The following is an 18,886-nucleotide window of genomic DNA, read 5'->3' as shown; positions in this document are numbered from 1 at the left end:
GGTATTTGGGAATCCAGGTGGCACGAGACTGGGGCAGGCTGCATAAGTTAAATTTGGCCAGGGTGGTGGAGCAAATGAAGGGAGAGTTTCGGAGATGGGATGCACTCCCGCTGTCGCTGGCAGGGAGGGTGCAGACTGTAAAGATGACAATCCTCCCTCGATTTTTGTTTATTTTTCAGTGCCTCCCGATCTTTATCCCACAGTCCTTCTTCAAAAGAGTTAACGGGCTGATCATGAGCTTTGTCTGGGCGGGAAAGTCTCCGCGGGTGAAGAAGGCGATGTTGGAGAGGAACCGCAACGAGGGAGGGCTGGCTTTGCCGAGTCTGGTCAATTATTACTGGGCGGCCAACATCGCTATGATAAGGAAGTGGATGGTGGGTACGGGGTCTATTTGGGAGCGGGTGGAGGCGGCTTCGTGCAGGGGCTCTAGTTTGGAAGCCCTGGTCACGGCTCCTCTACCGCTGCCGCCGGCCAAGTACACCACCAGCCCGGTAGTGGTGGCGACCCTGCGGATATGGGGCCAGTGGAGGAGGCATGTGGGGGAGATGGGGGCGTCTGTCTGGGCGCCAATCTGCGACAACCATCGGTTTGCCCCCGGCAGTATGGATGGGGGGTTCCGAGTATGGCGGCGAGCAGGGGCGGGAAGGGTGGGTGATATGTTCCTGGAAGGGAGCTTCGCGAGTTTGAGGAGCTTGGAGGAGAAGTTTGGGTTGGTAAGGGGAAATGATTTTAGATACTTACAGTTGCGTGACTTTGTTCGTAGACAGGTCCCATCTTTCCCGCGCCTCCCGCCAATGGGGATCCTCGACAGAATAGTCTCTAGGAGGGAAGAAGGGGAGGGCAGAGTCTCGGGTATATATAAAGGTGCTCATGAGGGAGAAAGGGTCCCAGGCAGAGGAACTGAAACTTAAATGGGAGGAGGAGATAGGCGGGGAAATGGAGGATGGGCTGTGGGCAGAGGCCCTGAGTAGGTTAAACTCGACCGCGACATGTGCTAGGCTCGGGCTGATCCAATTTAAGGTCGTTCACCGGGCCCATATGACGGTGGCTCGGATGAGCAAATTTTTCGGGATAGAGGTCAAATGCGCTAGGTGCGCGGGAGGACCAGCGAACCATGTTCACATGTTTTGGGCATGCCCTGAGCTGAGGGGGTACTGGGAGGGATTTGCGGGGGTCATGTCCCAGGTGCTAAAATCTAGGGTGGTGATGAGTCCAGGGGTGGCAATTTTTGGGGTTTCGGAAGACCCGGGCGTCCAGGGGGAGAAAGAGGCCGATGTGCTGGCCTTTGCTTCCCTGATAGCCCGGCGACGAATATTATTGGCGTGGAGGGACTCAAAGCCCCCGAAGACTGAGTGGTGGCTTGCGGACATGTCGAGTTTCCTGGGGATGGAAAAAATTAAGTTCGCCTTGAGGGGATCTGTGCAGGGATTCACCCGGAGGTGGAACCATTTATTGACTTCTTTGCGGGAGAGTGAGCGTCAGCAGGGGGGAGGGGGGGGGCGGGGTAGAGTAGAGTAGGAGGGAAAATATGGCGGGTAGTACCGGTGGGAGGGGAGCGGGCTTGTGCAATATGTTACGATGGAAGTATTGAAAGTACGTGGATGTTTGCATATTTTTGCCTTTTTTGCTTTCTTTCTGATGATGTCTGTAACTGTTTATAAAGCCAAAAACTACCTCAATAAAATTGTTTATTAAAAAAAAAAAAAATCCACCATTAGATGTGCATGCCACAATGTATTTTCAGTGACTGCATCAAATCAGGACACTGTTGCAGATGCCACTGAGGTCGCGATCCACTCAGATCCACTGCTCATCTTCTGGGCTTTCTCCCAGGGAACTGAAGTACCTGTAACATGGATCAGTGCGGCTGCCACTACTAATGACAGGGAGATCCATTACAAATGCTACTGTCAAGCCCATCGCTCCCACCCAAACCTGTCCATTCAACAACTGTGGGATCTTCTGTGGTCTGCAGAGAGCAACGTGTGGCCATTGGCCAGCTTTGGAAAGTTAAGTTTTCTAATGGCATCACACTGAAGGGGATTCAAACAATAAACAAACAGAACCACCAAGAAACGCAGGGATCAGGATAGGTTGGGAAGTTGAGCTGAGGAGCAGCAAATGCCACTTAATGTGGATAAATATGAAGTAATAAGAAAGGAAAACAGGAAGAATTTAGCATAATGGCTTGCGGTTACATAATACACCACAGTAGATTGGTGGATAGTTAGCCAAAAGCATCACAGCATGCAGCAGTAGTAAAGAAACCCAACCAGAGTTAAAATTGGGCCCAGTTAAGTCTGCACAAAACACTGCTATGGCCACATGGACAGCAATGTCTGCAATTCTGGTCAATGCTATCGCAAGGAGTCTTAATCTCTGCAACAGTCTTTAGCTGTTTCATGCAACCTCTTCCAATACCACAGAGTAAAAGGGGAGATGGAAATGCACCCCACCCACCATAGCCAAAATAATGACACAAGGTTAGATTTGAGGTAGTCACCTCCTCCCCTCAGCCAATGAAACATTCTAATCCTATAAATGTTACAGTTTCAACAGTGTATACAGTACCCAATGAGTCCGTGCTACAGCTGTGTTCCTAAAGGAAGACATGCAACAATTACACCAAAGGGTAAAATAATGCCAGGTAATAATGAAAGCGATGTAGTACCCATCAGGCTAGAGTCTCGAGAACTTTTCGCTTGGAGTTTTCTGCTTCTCTCTTCCGCCTTCTTGAGCTGATGATCCGATTTAGGAATCTTCTTCGCACGGTTTTCAAAGTCTTCCTCTTCAGGAATTTCCTCATCTTCTCCTTCACTGGCCAAATTCTGTAGCGAAAATGAAACCAGTGAGTGCCTCACCTAAACTGTGGACAGCTACCAAAAAGATGTTTGGTCAATTTGATAACTTTGCTTACGTCCATCAACAATATGCACATCTTCATTGATGGAAGATCGTAATGGAATAAAAATCTGGCAACAGCCATTCAAGCAGCCTATTTTATACATGTGATTTAAAGACTTTTTGACATTATTTGGAATACTGACTAATTCTGGAATTTCCTGATATATGCCATGCCAGGAAAAAATAAACCAACATCTGCTACGAATAAACAATACAGCGGTTACTGTCTCCTTGTCATGACACTTGGACAATGTACGAATACAAACAACATAGTTGACAACATAGTGAGACTCCCTCTGCCATGTCCCATTAGTCACTCCCAGGTCAGATACAGCACTAACCCACTTTTTAACCAGTCCCCATCCTCACCTCAATAGTGAATGGTGATATTTAACCTTAACCTTTTTTTAAAACGGAGGTCTCAATTTTCTTTCACCACAGACTTGGGGAAGATCAGTCAGCACATTTGGAAAAAATCCTTCCCTCTGTTGTTTTCGCTCATTCAGATCTGGGCTGGACTTTAACTCATTTTACAACCTAGCTTGCAGGTCCCCAATTGCTCTTGAACTGAATGGCTTGCCAGGCCATTTCAGAGGGCAGTTAAAAGTCAACCACATCAAGGACATCAGTGAACCAAATGTTTTTTTTTCCCCCAACAACTAATAATTACTTTATAGTCCAGATTTACATGTTGAATTTAAATTCCACCAGCTGCCATGGTGGGATTTGAACATGCATCCCCAGATCATTAGCCTGGGTCTCTGGATTAGAAGCCCAGTGATATTACCACTACACCACTGTATCCCCCTAAAACGAAACTCCAGTGTGTAAAGCCGACAGTACTTTGTGTTAAACTCCATGTGGGTCCTACCATTTCCACAGTTTGCAGTGGTGGCTGCTGCTTCCTCAGCCACATGGTCTTGTACTGATCCAGTTTTTGTCCCTTGTACTTCACAGACGCCCAGCCACAGCCAGATTTCTTGGCTGGGTTGACTAGTTTCTTGCAATGCGTGGCCCAGGCACTTGGAGAGTTGAAAACCTGGCTGGTTTCTTGCCATTGGATCTTCCCGTCGGGCAAAAGGTCCCCCACAAAAGTCTTACCCTGTGAGAAAAAACAGGACAGCAAACATCGAAGGTTGACAGGTCGTAGACAGAAAACAACAGCGTGACCAAAGATCTCATCAATATTTTAGAAGACTGACAGCAAAATAAAAAAGAAACACTGCTTCCCTAATTCTGTGTACTATCCGGACTCGGAAGGAAAAAGTAGCAAAAAGCAACCACCAAAAGTTGCAAAATGGATCCACAGGATAGGGCTGTGAGATGGCAACCATGGTCAAATAGCCCACTGGTACTGTTTGGTGCCGGGTTGCTGAGCCCTTGAAGACCAGGCAATTATGTCCTGGTTGCACTTATCTTGTTGGAATTTAATCAACCTGGAGTTTGAAAAAGGCCCTTTGCGGTACTGTTGCCTTCTTGGTGAATACATGCTAGATCAGAACACAAGGATTCAATGGCATTGACAGCTTAAAGGTACATGCAAGTTGATGAAAACATGGATTCAAATATTAAATGCGATCCTGAGGCTCTGAGATACACAACTAAGTGGCCCCAAACAAAAGAAGCCTTAGGCACTCGTGTTCCAAGTTCAAGCGTGGAAAGACAGCCTGAATGAGACAGCAGAGGGTGGCCAACCCTGTGGAATGGTACCTCGAGAGCCAAGAGCCTCGGGAGAAGTACGGAGCGAATGTGGGAGAGGGGGGTGGGGGTTGACACATAGTAGGTGTACTTAAACTAGGATGTTTTCTTACTAAATAGTGAATGGAGAGCAGGCCTTCTCCTGGCTGGATGACTCGGTCTTTGAGAAGCACGCGCAGTGTAATCCCACGGCGAGTGAGCAGGGTCCCCCTGGGACTGCACATTTTTCCAGCAGTCCCATTCTCTGCCTCTTCCAGGTTCATATCCACTTCATCCTCCTCATCTCCCTCTTCCACTGCGGGTGATGACGGGTCAGAAGCTGGGGGCAAACATACAATTGGTTAATGTCGACCAGCCCTCAGTGTCACAGAATTGTTAAGGTGCAGAAGGAGGCCATTTGGCCCATCGCGTCTGCACTAGCTCTCCAAATGAGCATTATGACTTAGTGCCATTCCCCTGTATCCCCTCTGTATCCCTGCATATTGTTTCTAAGTAACCAGCTAATGCCCTCTTGAATACCTTGATTGAACCTGCCTGCACCACACTTCCAGGCAGTGCATTCCAGAACAACTCGTTTTGTGAAAATGTTTTTTCTCACATCACATTTGCAAATCACTTTAAATCTCCGCTCTCTCGTTCTTGATCCTTTTACAAACAAGAACAGTTTCTCCCTATCTACTCCATTCAGACCGTCATGGTTTTGAATATCTATCAATTGTCCTTTAGTCTTCTTCTATCCAAGGAGAACAGTCCCAACCTCTCCAATTTATCCTCATAACTGAAATTTATCATCCCCGATACCATTCTTGTGAAGCTCTTCTGCCCTCTTTCCTATTCATATTTATTCTATTACATTCATATTTTTCCTATAGTGTGGCATCAAGAATGGTAAACAATGGTCCTACGGAGGTCTAAGTAGTGGCTTGTATAGGTTCAGCATAACCTACTTGCTGTTGTACCCTATTCCCCTATTAATAAAGCCCAGAATACTATATGCTTTATTAACTGCTCCCTCCACCTGCCCTGCCACCTTCAATGATCTTTGCACATACACACGCAGGTCCCTCTGCTCCCGCACCACTTTAGAATATACCCCTTATTTTGTATTGTCTCTCCACGTTTTTTCTACCAAAATAGGGTGGCACACTGGTAAAGTGGTTAGCACTGCTGCCTCACATCTCTAGGGACCTGGGTTCACTTCCAGCCTTGGGTGACTGTGTGGAGTTTGCATGTTCTCCCCGTGTCTGTGTGGGTTTCCTCCGGGTGATCCGGTTTCCTCCCACAGTCCAAAGATGTGCTGGTTAGGTGGGGTTATGAGGATAGACGGGTGAATGGGCCTCGGTAGAGTGTTCTTTCAGAGGGTCGGTGCAGACTCGATGGGCTGAATGGCCTCCTTCAGCAGTGTAGGAATTCTAAGGTTCTAAATACATCCGTTCTCCGCTTTGAACTTCATCTGTCACCTATCTGCCTACTCCACCAACTTGTCCATGTCCTTTTGAAGTTCTGCACTGTCCTCTTCACAGTTTACAATGCTTCCAAGTTTGGAGTCATTCGCAAATCTTGCATACCAAGATCTGAATCAACAATAAATGCGCACACACACATACACACACACACACACACGACCACTTAAAAATAGCAGCTGATGACAGACAGAGCTTTTGGAGCCGTATAACCTAGCACAGGTCAGAGTCTTTGCAAAAGGAGAGAAAAAAATAGGAAAGGGGAAAAAAAAAAGTAAGAATTCACCACTGAAAATTCAATCTCTGCAGTCAAGACCTGAGAGGACACTGTTACTGACTTATGCAGCTGTTGTTTGGAGCTACTCCCGCCAGAGGCTCTGTTGTTATCGTATGGTGCACCAGTCTGTCTTCTGCCATCCTCACACATCCTCTAGCTGCAACCACTCGGTGACGCCCATCATCTAGCTACGCTTTTCTGCTGCTTTACTCTTTTCATTCCAGAGGAGATCTCTGTAGCCTTTCAACTCTGATCGAACGGCTGAAGTACTGACACTTTCTTTTCTGAGTGTCACTTTTAGTGAGTTTCTTTCGTTTTTGTAATCCCAACACCTCTTCATTTGTCTTATGGCCAGCGTATGGAATATTTTAACATGCATCTTAGCTTCCACGTTTCAAAGGCCCCTATTTTCTACCATAGATCTTTACTTATTTCTCAGGTCTCTGAGCCATACAAGAAGTGGATAGAATAATAATAATAGAATGTAGCATCTTATGAGTTTTTTCCCCTTGTTACAAGCTCGGATTTTCTTGTTGTTAACACAGCCTTTTCTTCATCTTTTGACTATCATTGAATTTACAGTGCAGAATGAGGCCATTCGGCCAATCAAGTCAGCACCGGCCCTGAGAAAGAGAACATAGAACATAGAACCAGGGAACCCTACTTAAGCCCACGCTTCCGCCATATCCCCGTAACCCAGTAACCCCAACTAACCTTTTTGGACACCAAGATAAATTTATCATGGCCAATCTACCCAACCTGCACATCTTTGGACTTGTGGGAGGAAACCTGAGCACCCAGAGGAATCCCACGCAGACACAGATTGGAAACATGCACACTCCGTACAGATAGTGACCCAAGCCAGGAATCAAACCTGGGATCCTGGAGCTGTGAATCATTATCCCTCTTCTAACTTCTGTACCACATCTACCAGCTTCAGTTACATTTTGTCCTAAATCGTTAAATGTATCTCCTTGTTCCAGTGTAGCACCATGCTCTTCAAGCTTCACTCTAGTTTATTCCAATGAATTCCTTCTAACAACCATTAGTTTTGTCTTTTTGGTGCACTCACACTATCCATATTCTAAACTTCAAGGATTTACTTGATCTACAATGTTTTGTACGGCCTCTTCTGATTCTGCAAGTTTGTTCAGTTCTTGCCTCCAATCTTTACCCCTGGAAGTGCATCTATTATTAATGCTCTGAATATTTGTTTACAGTCTTTTTGTACTGTTATGCTTCAGATATTAAGGACAATTTATCATGGCCAATCCACCTAACCGGCACATATTTGGACTGTGGGAGGAAACCGAAGCACCCAAAGGAAACCCACGCACACGTGGGGAGAATGTGCAGACTCCGCACAGACAGTGATCCGAGCTGGGAATCGAACCTGGGACCCTGGAGCTGTGAAGCAACTGTGCTAACCACTGTGCTGCCCACTTTACTTCTTGATATTTATCCAAAATTGTTCTCCGGTTGAATACCCCCACTCTTATAACACAACAACATTTTCTCAGCTTTCCTACAGGTCTAAATAAAATCTCCTAATTGCTTATCTTGAAAATTGTGGAGCGTTCAGTAATTTTGAGAACTTGAAAAGAACCACATATTAGAAAAACAAGCGTAGTTTTAAGGGATTTAAGGCATTGGTAAACATTAGAAATAATGTATACTGTTAAGTGGGTTTAATTTAATGTTTCTGAGGAAGAATGACACCTATAATTAGATTCATACTGGACAAAGGTCTTTTTATGTGTAGGGGTTTGTTAAGTTCCAACTGTGTTTCCATTATGCTTAGAGAGGGCTATGGCATGAAGAACAGGCTAGCAGAGGTATGTGGGTGTTGCTTAGCAACTAGGGCCTTGCAAGGTGGATAAACATTTAAGTTTTAGTGTAGCTAATTTTATTACAGTTGGAGGTCGGTAGTGAGAGAGAAGGCAGCTCTCACAGCTCTACTAGAAGCAGTTGGTTTTAGAAGGTAAAAGAGGGAACATCTCTTAGCTTTGCTAGAAGAAAAGCCATATTAAGGAGAGATGGCTAAGAAAATAGATGCCAGAAATCTGAAGTCCAGCTAGTTAAGGAAATTAGAGAAATGAAGAGAAGTGTCCAAGAAGTCTGGAGTTAAGTGAATACAGACCAAGGTAATGTTCAGAAGAATTCAAGAAAGAGTAAACAAGGGTTCTGATAAAGAGGCAATTGCAGTAACCAGATTTAAAGTGGGACAGCATTCTTCAAAGATAAATCAAACGTCTGATACTATTTTAATACAGTCTTTGAATCGAAAGTTAAAGCAATTGTAAGCAGTTTGCACAGCAACCAAGACAAATTAATTCTAGAGGGGTCAGTGTAAAATCCTGTACTGGATTCCCTGTTAAATGTGGAGCAGAAGCTTTGTTTAAAAGTGTAATTTGGAAAATGGCAGTGGAATTCTTTCCTTTCTCTACTCTCACCTCAGTCCAGAGCTGTTTTGCATACTTGGCAACAGATAAAGCATCAGTTGTCAATAGTGCAGAGCGAACAACAGCCTATGGTTAAAGGAACATACTTAATATCCAAATTCAACAAAACATTCCCAGGCATTGTGTAGCTGTTGCGGGAGTTTCACAGGAAGTTGAAAGTGATGCTCAATGTAAGTGGCACAAGGCAATGCCAGAATATTAGTAGGCAGTTAGAAAACTGAAACTTCCTTAATGCAATAGGAACAAGAGTAGACCATTCAGTCCCTCAAGCCAGTTCTGCCTTTCAATTACATGATTGTTGATCCACAACCCAACTCCGTTGACCTTTATTTTCTCCATACTCTGTAATATCTCTGGCTAATTAAAACCTATCAATCCCACATTCAATATTTCTGAAATTAATAATTGATCTGGCATCGGTTGCTATTTGCAGAAGAGTGTAGAAGCATTTCCTAATTTCACTCCTGGAGAATACAGCTCTAATCTCTATGGGCAGTGATGGGCAACCTAGGCGAGTGAGTGTTCCTGCTTCAACTGTGAGCCACAAGGTTGAAATTGGGCTTGTTCAGTAACTATGGCCCCATGAATAAGATTAAATAGATTTAGCACACTCAGAATAGTTGATAATGCGTAATAGAAAATGCTTAATCATTTACATATTTATAGAAACATCATCAACTTCAAATGGTTAAAACAATATAAATATTTACACTTTTGACACAGAGGGAGCACATGGCTCTCACAATCAATGTTGTAAGCAAACCGGATGCACCTCCTTGCGCTCACCTTCACTTTATGTGCATATCACTTCAGTCATACCACGAGGAAAAAAACTACGTGGATCGAAATCAGAGGAATGCGGCAACTCTCATGTAGGCAATGGTCAACAAAATGTTTTGTGGGCCGTACTCAAAACCCAGATGGGCGGCATGTGACCCCACAGCTGCAAGTTGCCCTCCACTGGTGTAGAATGAGGGGGTGATCAATGGAAATAAACTATCTGTTGCCATTAGCTTGGAAACTTTGATCAAATCTTTCCTTAAATCACAGAATAGAATCATGGAATCCCTACTGTGCAGAAGGAGGCCATTTGGCCCATCGAGTCTTGAGGGGCCCTGCAAAACAGCACCCTACGTAGGGTGGGAGAGCACCATGACCCCACACATTGATCAAAGCCAATCCACCCAACCTGCACATCTTTGGACTGTGGGGGGAAACGGGAGCAACCAGAGGAAACCCACACAGTCACCCAAGGCGTTCTAAATTCCAGGGAACACAATCCTGATTCGGCCTCATTCACAATCCTGAGGGGTTGGTTTAGCTCAGTGGGCTAGATAGCTAGTTTGTGATGCAGAACAAGGCCAGCAGCATGCGTTTGATTCCCATACCAGCTGAGAATTCTGAATTCACCCGAACAGGCACCGGAATGTGGCGACTAGAGGCTTTTCACAGTAACTTCATTGCAGTGTTAATGTAAGCCTACTTGTGACAATAAAGATTTATTTTCTTCTTATTTTCTTCTACAATATCTCTTCAAAATTTGGCCCTTGGTCTCATCCTGGAAAACCTACACTGCACTCCTTCCGAGACCCATATATCCTTCCCAAGATGTGGTGCCCAGAACGGCTCACAGCAACACCAAGTGTGTTGCCTGGTGTTCAATCAATTTCCCAACCATAAAGAGCAATATAGTCCTCACGTTCAATCATTTCTCAGCAACTCAGTACTCGCAATGAATCTTTTCCTCAAAACAAAGGACCCACAGGTGGAATGATGGGAGACACGGCACCTTGAACAGAGAGACCAAGGATCAAAGTCTACTCTGTCACTGTCCAAGGCGTATTGAGTTTGGAACCGTCACAATGTCCTCCTAGTGGCCATGGGTCCACACACAAAAAGGCACTACATTGGCAACGTCGTCCTGCAAGGCCCAAGGCGTCTATCAGAGGCAATTAGAAAAACATCGCCTAGATGCAGCAGATACGAGAGCAGGAGCAAAACTAACCATGTTGCTAACCATGCAAGACTCATCCTGGGAATGTTCCGACTATACAAGTGCAAAGGAAGCTTTACTCTTCATCAAACTAAGCTGCAAATACAAGGGGCTGCTTGATGGGGCAGCGCAAAGGAAGCTTTACTCTGCTTACATTTCTACCATGCCACAAGGAGAAGCGTTGAATTAAGAAATCTAGTGAGGGCTTTACTCTGCACCACGGCATGGTGGCAATGGTTAGCACTGCTGCCTCACAGCCCCAGGGTCCTGGGTTCAATTCTGGCCTCGAGTGACTGTGTGGAGTTTGCACTTTCTCCCCGCATCTGCGTGGGTTTCGTCCGGGTGCTCCGGTTTCCTCCCACAGTCCAAAGATGTGTTTGTTAGGTGGGTTGGCCATGCTAAATAGCCTCTTAGTGTCCAAAAGGTTGGGTGGGGTTGCTGGGGTATGGGGATAGAGTGGAGGCATGGGTTTATGTGGGGTGCTCTTTCCAAGGGCTGGTGAAGACTCGATGGGCCGAATGGCCTCCTTCTGCACTGTAAATTCTAGAACAGGTTATGTCATCTTCCCACTGCTCTGCACAAACTGGATCCACTACAGCATTTTCTATGATTGACTATTTCAAAAGAACTTCATTGGCTGTAAAGCATCTTGTGACATCCTGGGGTTACAAAAGGTGCTATATAAATGTAATTCCTTCTTTGCATTGGGGCAAGTGGAGACTGCGATGAGTGAAAGGTTGGTGTCTGCTAGAGGAGTATTGGGAGATGGAACTGTAGCTGGTGTGGGACAAATGTAAATTTGGTACCTACGATCGTGTGGCCGTACCAACAATAACGAGCACTGCGATCCTCTATCCTACACATCCTATCCAACACAATCACCAAACCCTAATGAATATATACACCTCCTCCACCACTCAAAGCCATGTGATCACCTGGAAAGGGTGAAAAAAAAGTTTAAAACCCAGGCCAATTTGGAGGGAAAGAATCTGGAAAATTCCTCTCTGGTTCAAGTAAGCTAGTCCAGGAGATCACTCTGGCCTTGTATTCCCTAATGATAAGGGGTGATATCCAACCCAACCAGAAAAGGGGTCAAGCCCTCACTTGAAGGAATTCAGCAAGTCTGCAACCACAACAAGAGATGATAGCTGGCTCCAGAGGGCGAACCTTCTCTGAGAAAAGAACCACCTCCTGACATCTAACCTTAATCTGGTCCTGACATTGACTGAATACTGTTAACCCCCTTTCCTTCCTAAACGATTTAAGGGTCAAACTGTTAGCTGGAACACTATTGATTCCCAACAGAATACTGTTAATCCCCTTTCCTCCCAAACTTATTTAAGAGTCAAACTATTAGCTGGAACACTATTGATTCCCTTCATCATAGTATAATCCTCATTCAGATCAACCCAAAGTCTATGCTTTTCTTAAATGGAGATTCTCCAATTCTTTTACCCTATCATGAAAAAGGTGCTTCATATTGGAATTAAGTCCCAGTCACCCTGCTCTGCACCTTTGCCAAAACCTCAATATGACCCACTATGCAAGGAGACCAAAACTGAACAGAGTATTCCAAATTAGGCCCGACCAAGATCTTGGACAAGGACACACCTGAACTCAAGTCTGGGACCAGTGCCTATATTGCTCTCTCCTCCAGACCCTTATTCAGTCCTGAAGCTTACTTATTGTAGGTGGTTAATTATACCACCTTGTTTTTAATTTCTGGCATCGTGCAAAAGGAGGCTGCAAACCAGACATAAATCCGTTACTAGCATTTGAAAGATGGGTCAAACGGAGATAAGACAAGAGGTAACAAACACGATCTATAGTTGCTCTTGCATTAGCTTAAGTGGTGTGCTAACGTCAGCAGTTCCTAATACCTGGGTCTTGCTACCCCAAAGTAAACTGGCTGTCTAGTTTACAGCCAGGAGACCAAGTAAAATAACAACTGGCTCTTCTATCTGCAAACTACGCGAGATCCCCAAGCTGCACTCAAGTGCAGAAGCAGCATCACAGAATTAGAATCTTTACAATGCAGAAGGAGGCCATTCAGCCCATTGAGTCCTCACTGCCTTGCTAAAAGAGCAATCTACCTAGTTCCATTTTCCTACCGTACCCATGTAACCTTGCACAGGGGCTGTTTAGCACAGAGCTAAATCGCTGGCTTTGAAAGCAGGCCAGCAGCACGGTTCAATTCCCGTAACAGCCTCCCCGAACAGGCGCCGGAATATGGCGACTAGGGGCTTTTCACAGTAACTTCATTGAAGCCTACTCGTGACAATAAGCAATTTTCATTTTCATTTCATTTCATTTCACATTCCTTCTTTTACCATAGCATTCAAATTCCAGGGTGGCACGGTGGTGCAGTGGTTAGCACTGCTGCCTCACAACGGCGATGACCCAGGTTTGATCCCAGACTTTGGTTCAATACTGGATCAGGGTCCCTGCCTATGTAGGCACACTCTCACCATGTCTGTGTGGGTCTCACCCCCACAACTCAAAAGATGTGCAGGATAGATGGATTGGCCACAGTAAAATTGCAACCATAATTGGAAAAAAAACTGGGCACTTTAACTTTATAAAACAAAGCTTTCAGATTTCTTTTTGAATATGTCGGTCAAACCTGCCTCGACAACCATCTCGGAAGTTCGTTCCAGATTCCAACCACCCTCTGGGTGAATTTCTTTCTCATCATGTCACCTCTACTCCTTTTGCCCATTATTGTGAATCTGTGCCCTCTAGTTCTTGGATGTATTCTTGGGAGGGAACAGTTTTCACTAGTTACCTTCACCAGTTACCTTGTCCATACCACTCAATCTTGAATGTGGCTGTCAAGTCTCCTCTTAGCCTTCTTTTCTCTGAGGAAAATAGACCGACCCTCCCCAATCTATCTTCTTGGCTTCAGCTCTTTATTGCTGGAATCATTCTTGTGAATCTCCTGTGTACTTTCTCCAATGCCTTCAAATCCTTCTTCCAGTATGGCACCCAGGACTGGACGCAGTACTCAAGATGAGGCCTAACTAGTGTTTTGTACAAGTTCAACATAATTTCCTTACTCTTGTGCTCAGCGCCCCTATTAATAAAACGTGGGATACCAGATGCTTTATCAACTGCTCTCACAATTTCAAGAAATATAATTTTCATATTCCTTAAGGGGTGGAATTCTCCACCCGCATCCACCCGGCAACTGGAGAATGTCTCCCGAGGTCAATGGGCTTTTCCATTATCCGCGTCTCGCCCGTGGCGCTCTTCCGGCGGGCGGGGCAGGAGAACCCAGCCCAAGGCTGGCGGTCTAAGGGCAGCACTGTAGCATAGTGACTAGCACTATGGCTTCACAGTGCCAAGGTCCCAGGTTCGATTCCTGGCTTGGGTCACTGTCTGTGCGGAGTCTGCACGTTCTCTCCGTGTCAGCGTGGGTTTCCTCCGGATGCTCCGGTTTCCTCCCACAGTCCAAAGATTAGGTAGATTGGCCACGATAAATTGTCCATGTTAAATTGCCCTTAGATTAGATGGGGTTGCAGGGTTACGGGGATAGGGTGGAGGTGTGGGCTTAAGTAGGGTGCGCTTGCCAAGAGCTGATGCAGACTCGATGGGCCGAATGGCCTCCTTCTGCACTTTAAATTCTATGTATCTATGTGAGGTTTCAGATTTGTTTTAGGTTTGGACTGAATCTGAATGTTCCAGGGAAGTGATTATAGCCTGTGAGGCAATGAGCACTCCTGGGCTAGGATTAGGGAAATCAGCCCATGCTCACAATCATTGTTTCGCAATCGCTGTTGGGAAAGGGCTTCTATATGGAGGTAACATAATTGGGATTGGAAAACAAGACAAGAGAATACCAACAAATGATTGGATTCTGAGCAGTGTAATGAAAGAAAGGGATCCCCTTGTACGTGTCCACAGAAGATACAGGACAGCAGATAAGGTGACTAAGACGACATGCAGGATACTGGATTTTATTAGCACAGAACACAAGATGGATATGCTAGAGTTGGACAAAACACTAGGTAGGCCACTGATAGAGGACTGCATACAGTTCTGATCACTACACTACATGAAGGAGGTGATCACATTAGAGAGGGTAAGAGGGGGGAGGGGGGTGATTTACAAGGATGTTGTCAAGATTGGAGAATTATAGCTGCAGGGAACGGCTGTAACCTTTAGGTCTTTTGAACAACAGAAGCTTGAGGGAAGATTTGACTAAGGTGCATAACATTGTGAGGGGTCTAGACAGAGCGAGCAGGAAGGTCCTATTTCCCTTCGAGGTGAAAATAATTGGGGGACAAATACCAAAAGGTATGTGGCAGAAGGAGTAAAGGGGAGTTGAGGAGGAATCTTATCAGAGTTTTGGTGGGGTCTGGCACTCACTGCCTGGAAGGGCAGAAAGCCACGAGACATTTAAAAAGTTCTTGAAGGACTGTGGTCTACGAACCAAGAGCTCACAAACAGGAATGGACTGCATACCTTTTTCAGCTGGTACAGACACAATGGGCCAAACGGCCTCCTCTGCGCTGTAAATTATTTATGTTTCTATGAAGGTGAGCTAGTGACCAGGCTCTGCATCCATTCCCTCAGAGTCTAAGAGCTCAGCTCAAACATAGAAAATGGTCATTTCACAGAGTGCAGGAGCCTTTGTGCACCTCTGGAACTTTAATCCAGACTCCTAACTGCTGTCATGAAGTGAAGGGAGAAAGCTGAATCTTACATTTATTCAGTTCAGGAGTCCACCTCCGAATCAGAACCTAAATGCATAATCTAGGCAGGCAATCTAGGGCAGTAATGAAGGAGGGCTACATTGTCAAATGTGCCAACTTTCAGGTAAGACATTAAACAGAGGATTTGATTGAACTTCAAAGCTGTAATGGGAAATAGTGAACATGATATTCCGATGGACTCTTCCTCATCTAAGCCAATTTTAAATATGTTTAACTGTCAACCTATTCTGTAACATTGAAGTCACTTATTTAACAAACAAAAAAAAAATCATCAGGCTTTAGCACACATTTGGGATTCATAATCACGAGTGCATTCTGCAATTTAAAGTTAAGAAATCTATTCAAAAACCACAGAACCAAACAAGGAAATCAGCAACAGTATGTTCCCCAAACGCCACTTCTTTGACACTGAGTAACCCTTCACAATCAAATGTCAGTTGTTGGTACTGTGGATAGTTCAAGTCCTACTCAAACACATGATCACCAGTATCTAGGCTGACACTCCAGTGCAGGAACTGACGGAGTGCTGTACAGTCAGCATTTCAGAAGAGACATTCAACCAAGACACCAAACCCCATCTGCCCTCTCAGGTGGATGTAAAACATAAAAAATAGGAGACCATTCGGCCCTTTGAACCTGCTCCGCCATTCATTATGATCATAGCTGATCATCCAACTCAAGAGCTGTTCCCACATCCCCCCCCCCCCCCCCCCTATCCTTTCATCCCAAGAGCTATATCTCACTCTTTCTTGAAGACATACAATGTTTTGGCCTCAACTACTTTCTGTGGCAGCGAATTCCACAGGCTCACCACTCTCTGGGGTGAAGATATTTCTCATCTCAGTCCAAAATGGTCCACCCCGTATCCTCAGACTGTGACCCCTGGTTTCGGAACATTCTTCCTGCATCAACCCCATCTCGTCCTGTTAGAACTTTGTAGGTTTCTTTGAGCTCCCCCCTCATTCTTCTGAACTCCAGCAAATACAATCCTAACTAACTCAATCTTTCTTCATATGTCATTCCCGAATCACCCTGGTAAAACTTTGCTGTACTCCTTCTATAGCAAGAACATGCTTACTCAGAGGAGACCAAAACTACACACAATATTCCAGGTACCGCCTCACCAAGGCCCTGTACAATTGCATCAAGAATCCTCTCGGCATCATGCCATTTGCCCTCTTTATAGCCTGCTGCACTTGCATGCTTACTTTCAGCGACTGGTGTATGAAGACTCCCAGGTCTCTTTACACATTATAATTAACCACACATTCAGTATCGCTGCACCCTCCTCATGTCTTAAACTTCCACCCAGTTCTGTGTCATTTGCAAATTTGGAGATATGACTTTTCATCTAAATCATGAATATATATTGTGAATTGCTGGGGTCCCAGAACCAAACCCTCCTGTACCCTCTAGTCACTATATTTTGAAGACGAGCAGGGGGAGGGGCTATTCCACAGTGATCTGGCCAATATTTATCCTTCAATCAACATCACAAAAACAAAATAGCCAGTCATTATCACATTGCTGTCTGTGGGAGCTTACCGTGCACTGACTGGCTGCCACATTGCATTACAACAGTGGCTACACACTACAAAAATACTTCATTTGTTGGTCTATATAAATGCAAATTTTTACAAATCTACAATGCAAAAGATATCCTACCTGCGACATCAGGAACATAAGTTAAAATATTACTTTTTTTTAAAAAAAGCACCAAACAATGACAGTTTATACCACTTCAAAACTATTTAAGTTCAACAAAGAACAATACAGCACAGGAACGGGCCCTTTGGCCCTCCAAGCCTGTACTAGTCATGAACCCAAATCATGCCAAAACCCTCAGCACTTCCTTGTTCCGTACCCCTCTATACCCATCCTATCCATGTGTTTGTCAAGATGCCTTTTGAACTCTAATGTATCTGCTTCCACAACCTCCCCTGGCAACGCATTCCAGGCACTCACCACTCTCTGCGTAAAAAAAGTCTGCCTTACACATCTCCTCTAAACTTTGCCCCACAGACCTTAAACCTATGCCCCCTGGTGACCGACCCCTCCACCCTGGGAAAGAGTGCCTGCCAACCACTCTATCCATGCCCCTCAATCTTGCAGACCTATTATCGGGTCAATCCTCAACCTCCGTCTTTCCAATGAAGCTAATTCAAGGCAGTTAATTTCCCCTTTAAAAAAAACTGATCCACGGAAATAAATGAGCTCAGATGGGGGGAGGAGAACTTCCTGTACAAATGTACTCTAAACAATTTGTCGAGAATTAGTTAACCTTGCAGCTGTGATCCGAACTACTTGAATTCCGAAAAGCTTACAAATGGAACTGCACATGTTTTAAAATAAATGAACAGGTCCTTTGGTCAAAAAAAAAGGGTGTTAAATCGAGGAGGTTGGGTTTCCAAGTCGAATCTCTTCCTCACAAAAGGGGTTAGGAGATTGTGTGTAATAATTACAACAAACAAAAACCCCAGGGACACAAACAACCACAGCACTGCCTGCACTGCAACCCAACTTGCTGCAGACGGAAACCCCGCGCCCATTGGCCACGCTCAACAGTAACAATGCCAGCTCGACGCGCCGATTGGCTGAAGGCGCCGTCAATCACGCACAGCCTCCGCACCAGCAGGTTAGGTCGCACCCTCCCCTCCCCCCGGCCTGCGCCTTTGTAACAAACTGAGGGGGACACTTGGGTTCATCTTGGTTTCACTTTTAACAATTGTAGGCGGACAAAAAAAAATCAAACCTTTAAAAAAAACAGCAAACTGCCCCCTTTCTGCCCAAAAATTAAGGTTTAAAAACACAAACCTAGGGCAGGGGACGGCGGCTCCGACTGAAGTAAGATGAAGAATTAAAATCCATTTCTAATGATTAAGATGACCAGACACAATAAGACTTACCCATTCCTGTCAAGAAGAGGCTTCTTTTTTTTTCTGGTTTGACTCTTGAGCAGGTTGTTACCCTCCCCACTTACCTTCCCCCCCACCCCCACCTCTTTGGACCTTTAATGCTTTGGTGAAATTAAGGGGGGTGGGGGGTGGTATTGGTGTGGATGAGGTTAGAAGGGTTTGCTCTGAGGGAGCAGATTTGTTGATGAGAGAGAGAGACAGCCCAGTGACTGGGAGGAGGATGTTCAGCAATCTGCTAATGCATCACGTGAACACACAGCCAACACCCCACGTGTCTCATTCATCTCCCAAACACACAGGAGGCTACAGCACCAAACACTCATTCACTCACCTCAAAAGTGCCAGCCATCACATTTCCAAATAGATATTTAGCAAAAAAAAAACACACACACGAAATAATTATTGCTGGAAATCTGAAGTGTCAGCAGAAAAACGAAATGCTGGAATTAAAAAAAAACG

At 45.1% G+C, this 18,886-nt stretch overlaps 1 protein-coding gene across 1 annotated transcript in view; it reads right to left on the bottom strand.

Annotated features, from left to right (window-relative positions):
- mpnd (MPN domain containing) overlaps window positions 1–18,659 on the bottom strand; it is a 49,940-nt gene extending 31,281 nt beyond the window's left edge. Inside the window, exons 1-4 of the mRNA XM_038777339.1 lie at window positions 18,419–18,659; window positions 4,716–4,921; window positions 3,776–4,006; window positions 2,672–2,828 (exon numbers count right to left, since the gene is read on the bottom strand). Coding sequence (XP_038633267.1) covers window positions 2,672–2,828; window positions 3,776–4,006; window positions 4,716–4,921; window positions 18,419–18,422 — 598 coding nt within the window. The 5' untranslated portion in view covers window positions 18,423–18,659. The remainder of the gene's footprint in view (window positions 1–2,671; window positions 2,829–3,775; window positions 4,007–4,715; window positions 4,922–18,418) is intronic.
- Window positions 18,660–18,886: the final 227 nt, after the last annotated feature.

Source organism: Scyliorhinus canicula, chromosome 18, assembly GCF_902713615.1.
Source record: "Scyliorhinus canicula chromosome 18, sScyCan1.1, whole genome shotgun sequence".
Taxonomy (NCBI): Eukaryota; Metazoa; Chordata; class Chondrichthyes; order Carcharhiniformes; family Scyliorhinidae; genus Scyliorhinus; species Scyliorhinus canicula.
The sequence above is the reverse complement of the archived record's forward strand: the minus strand, read 5'-3'. Positions and strand labels throughout refer to the sequence as shown.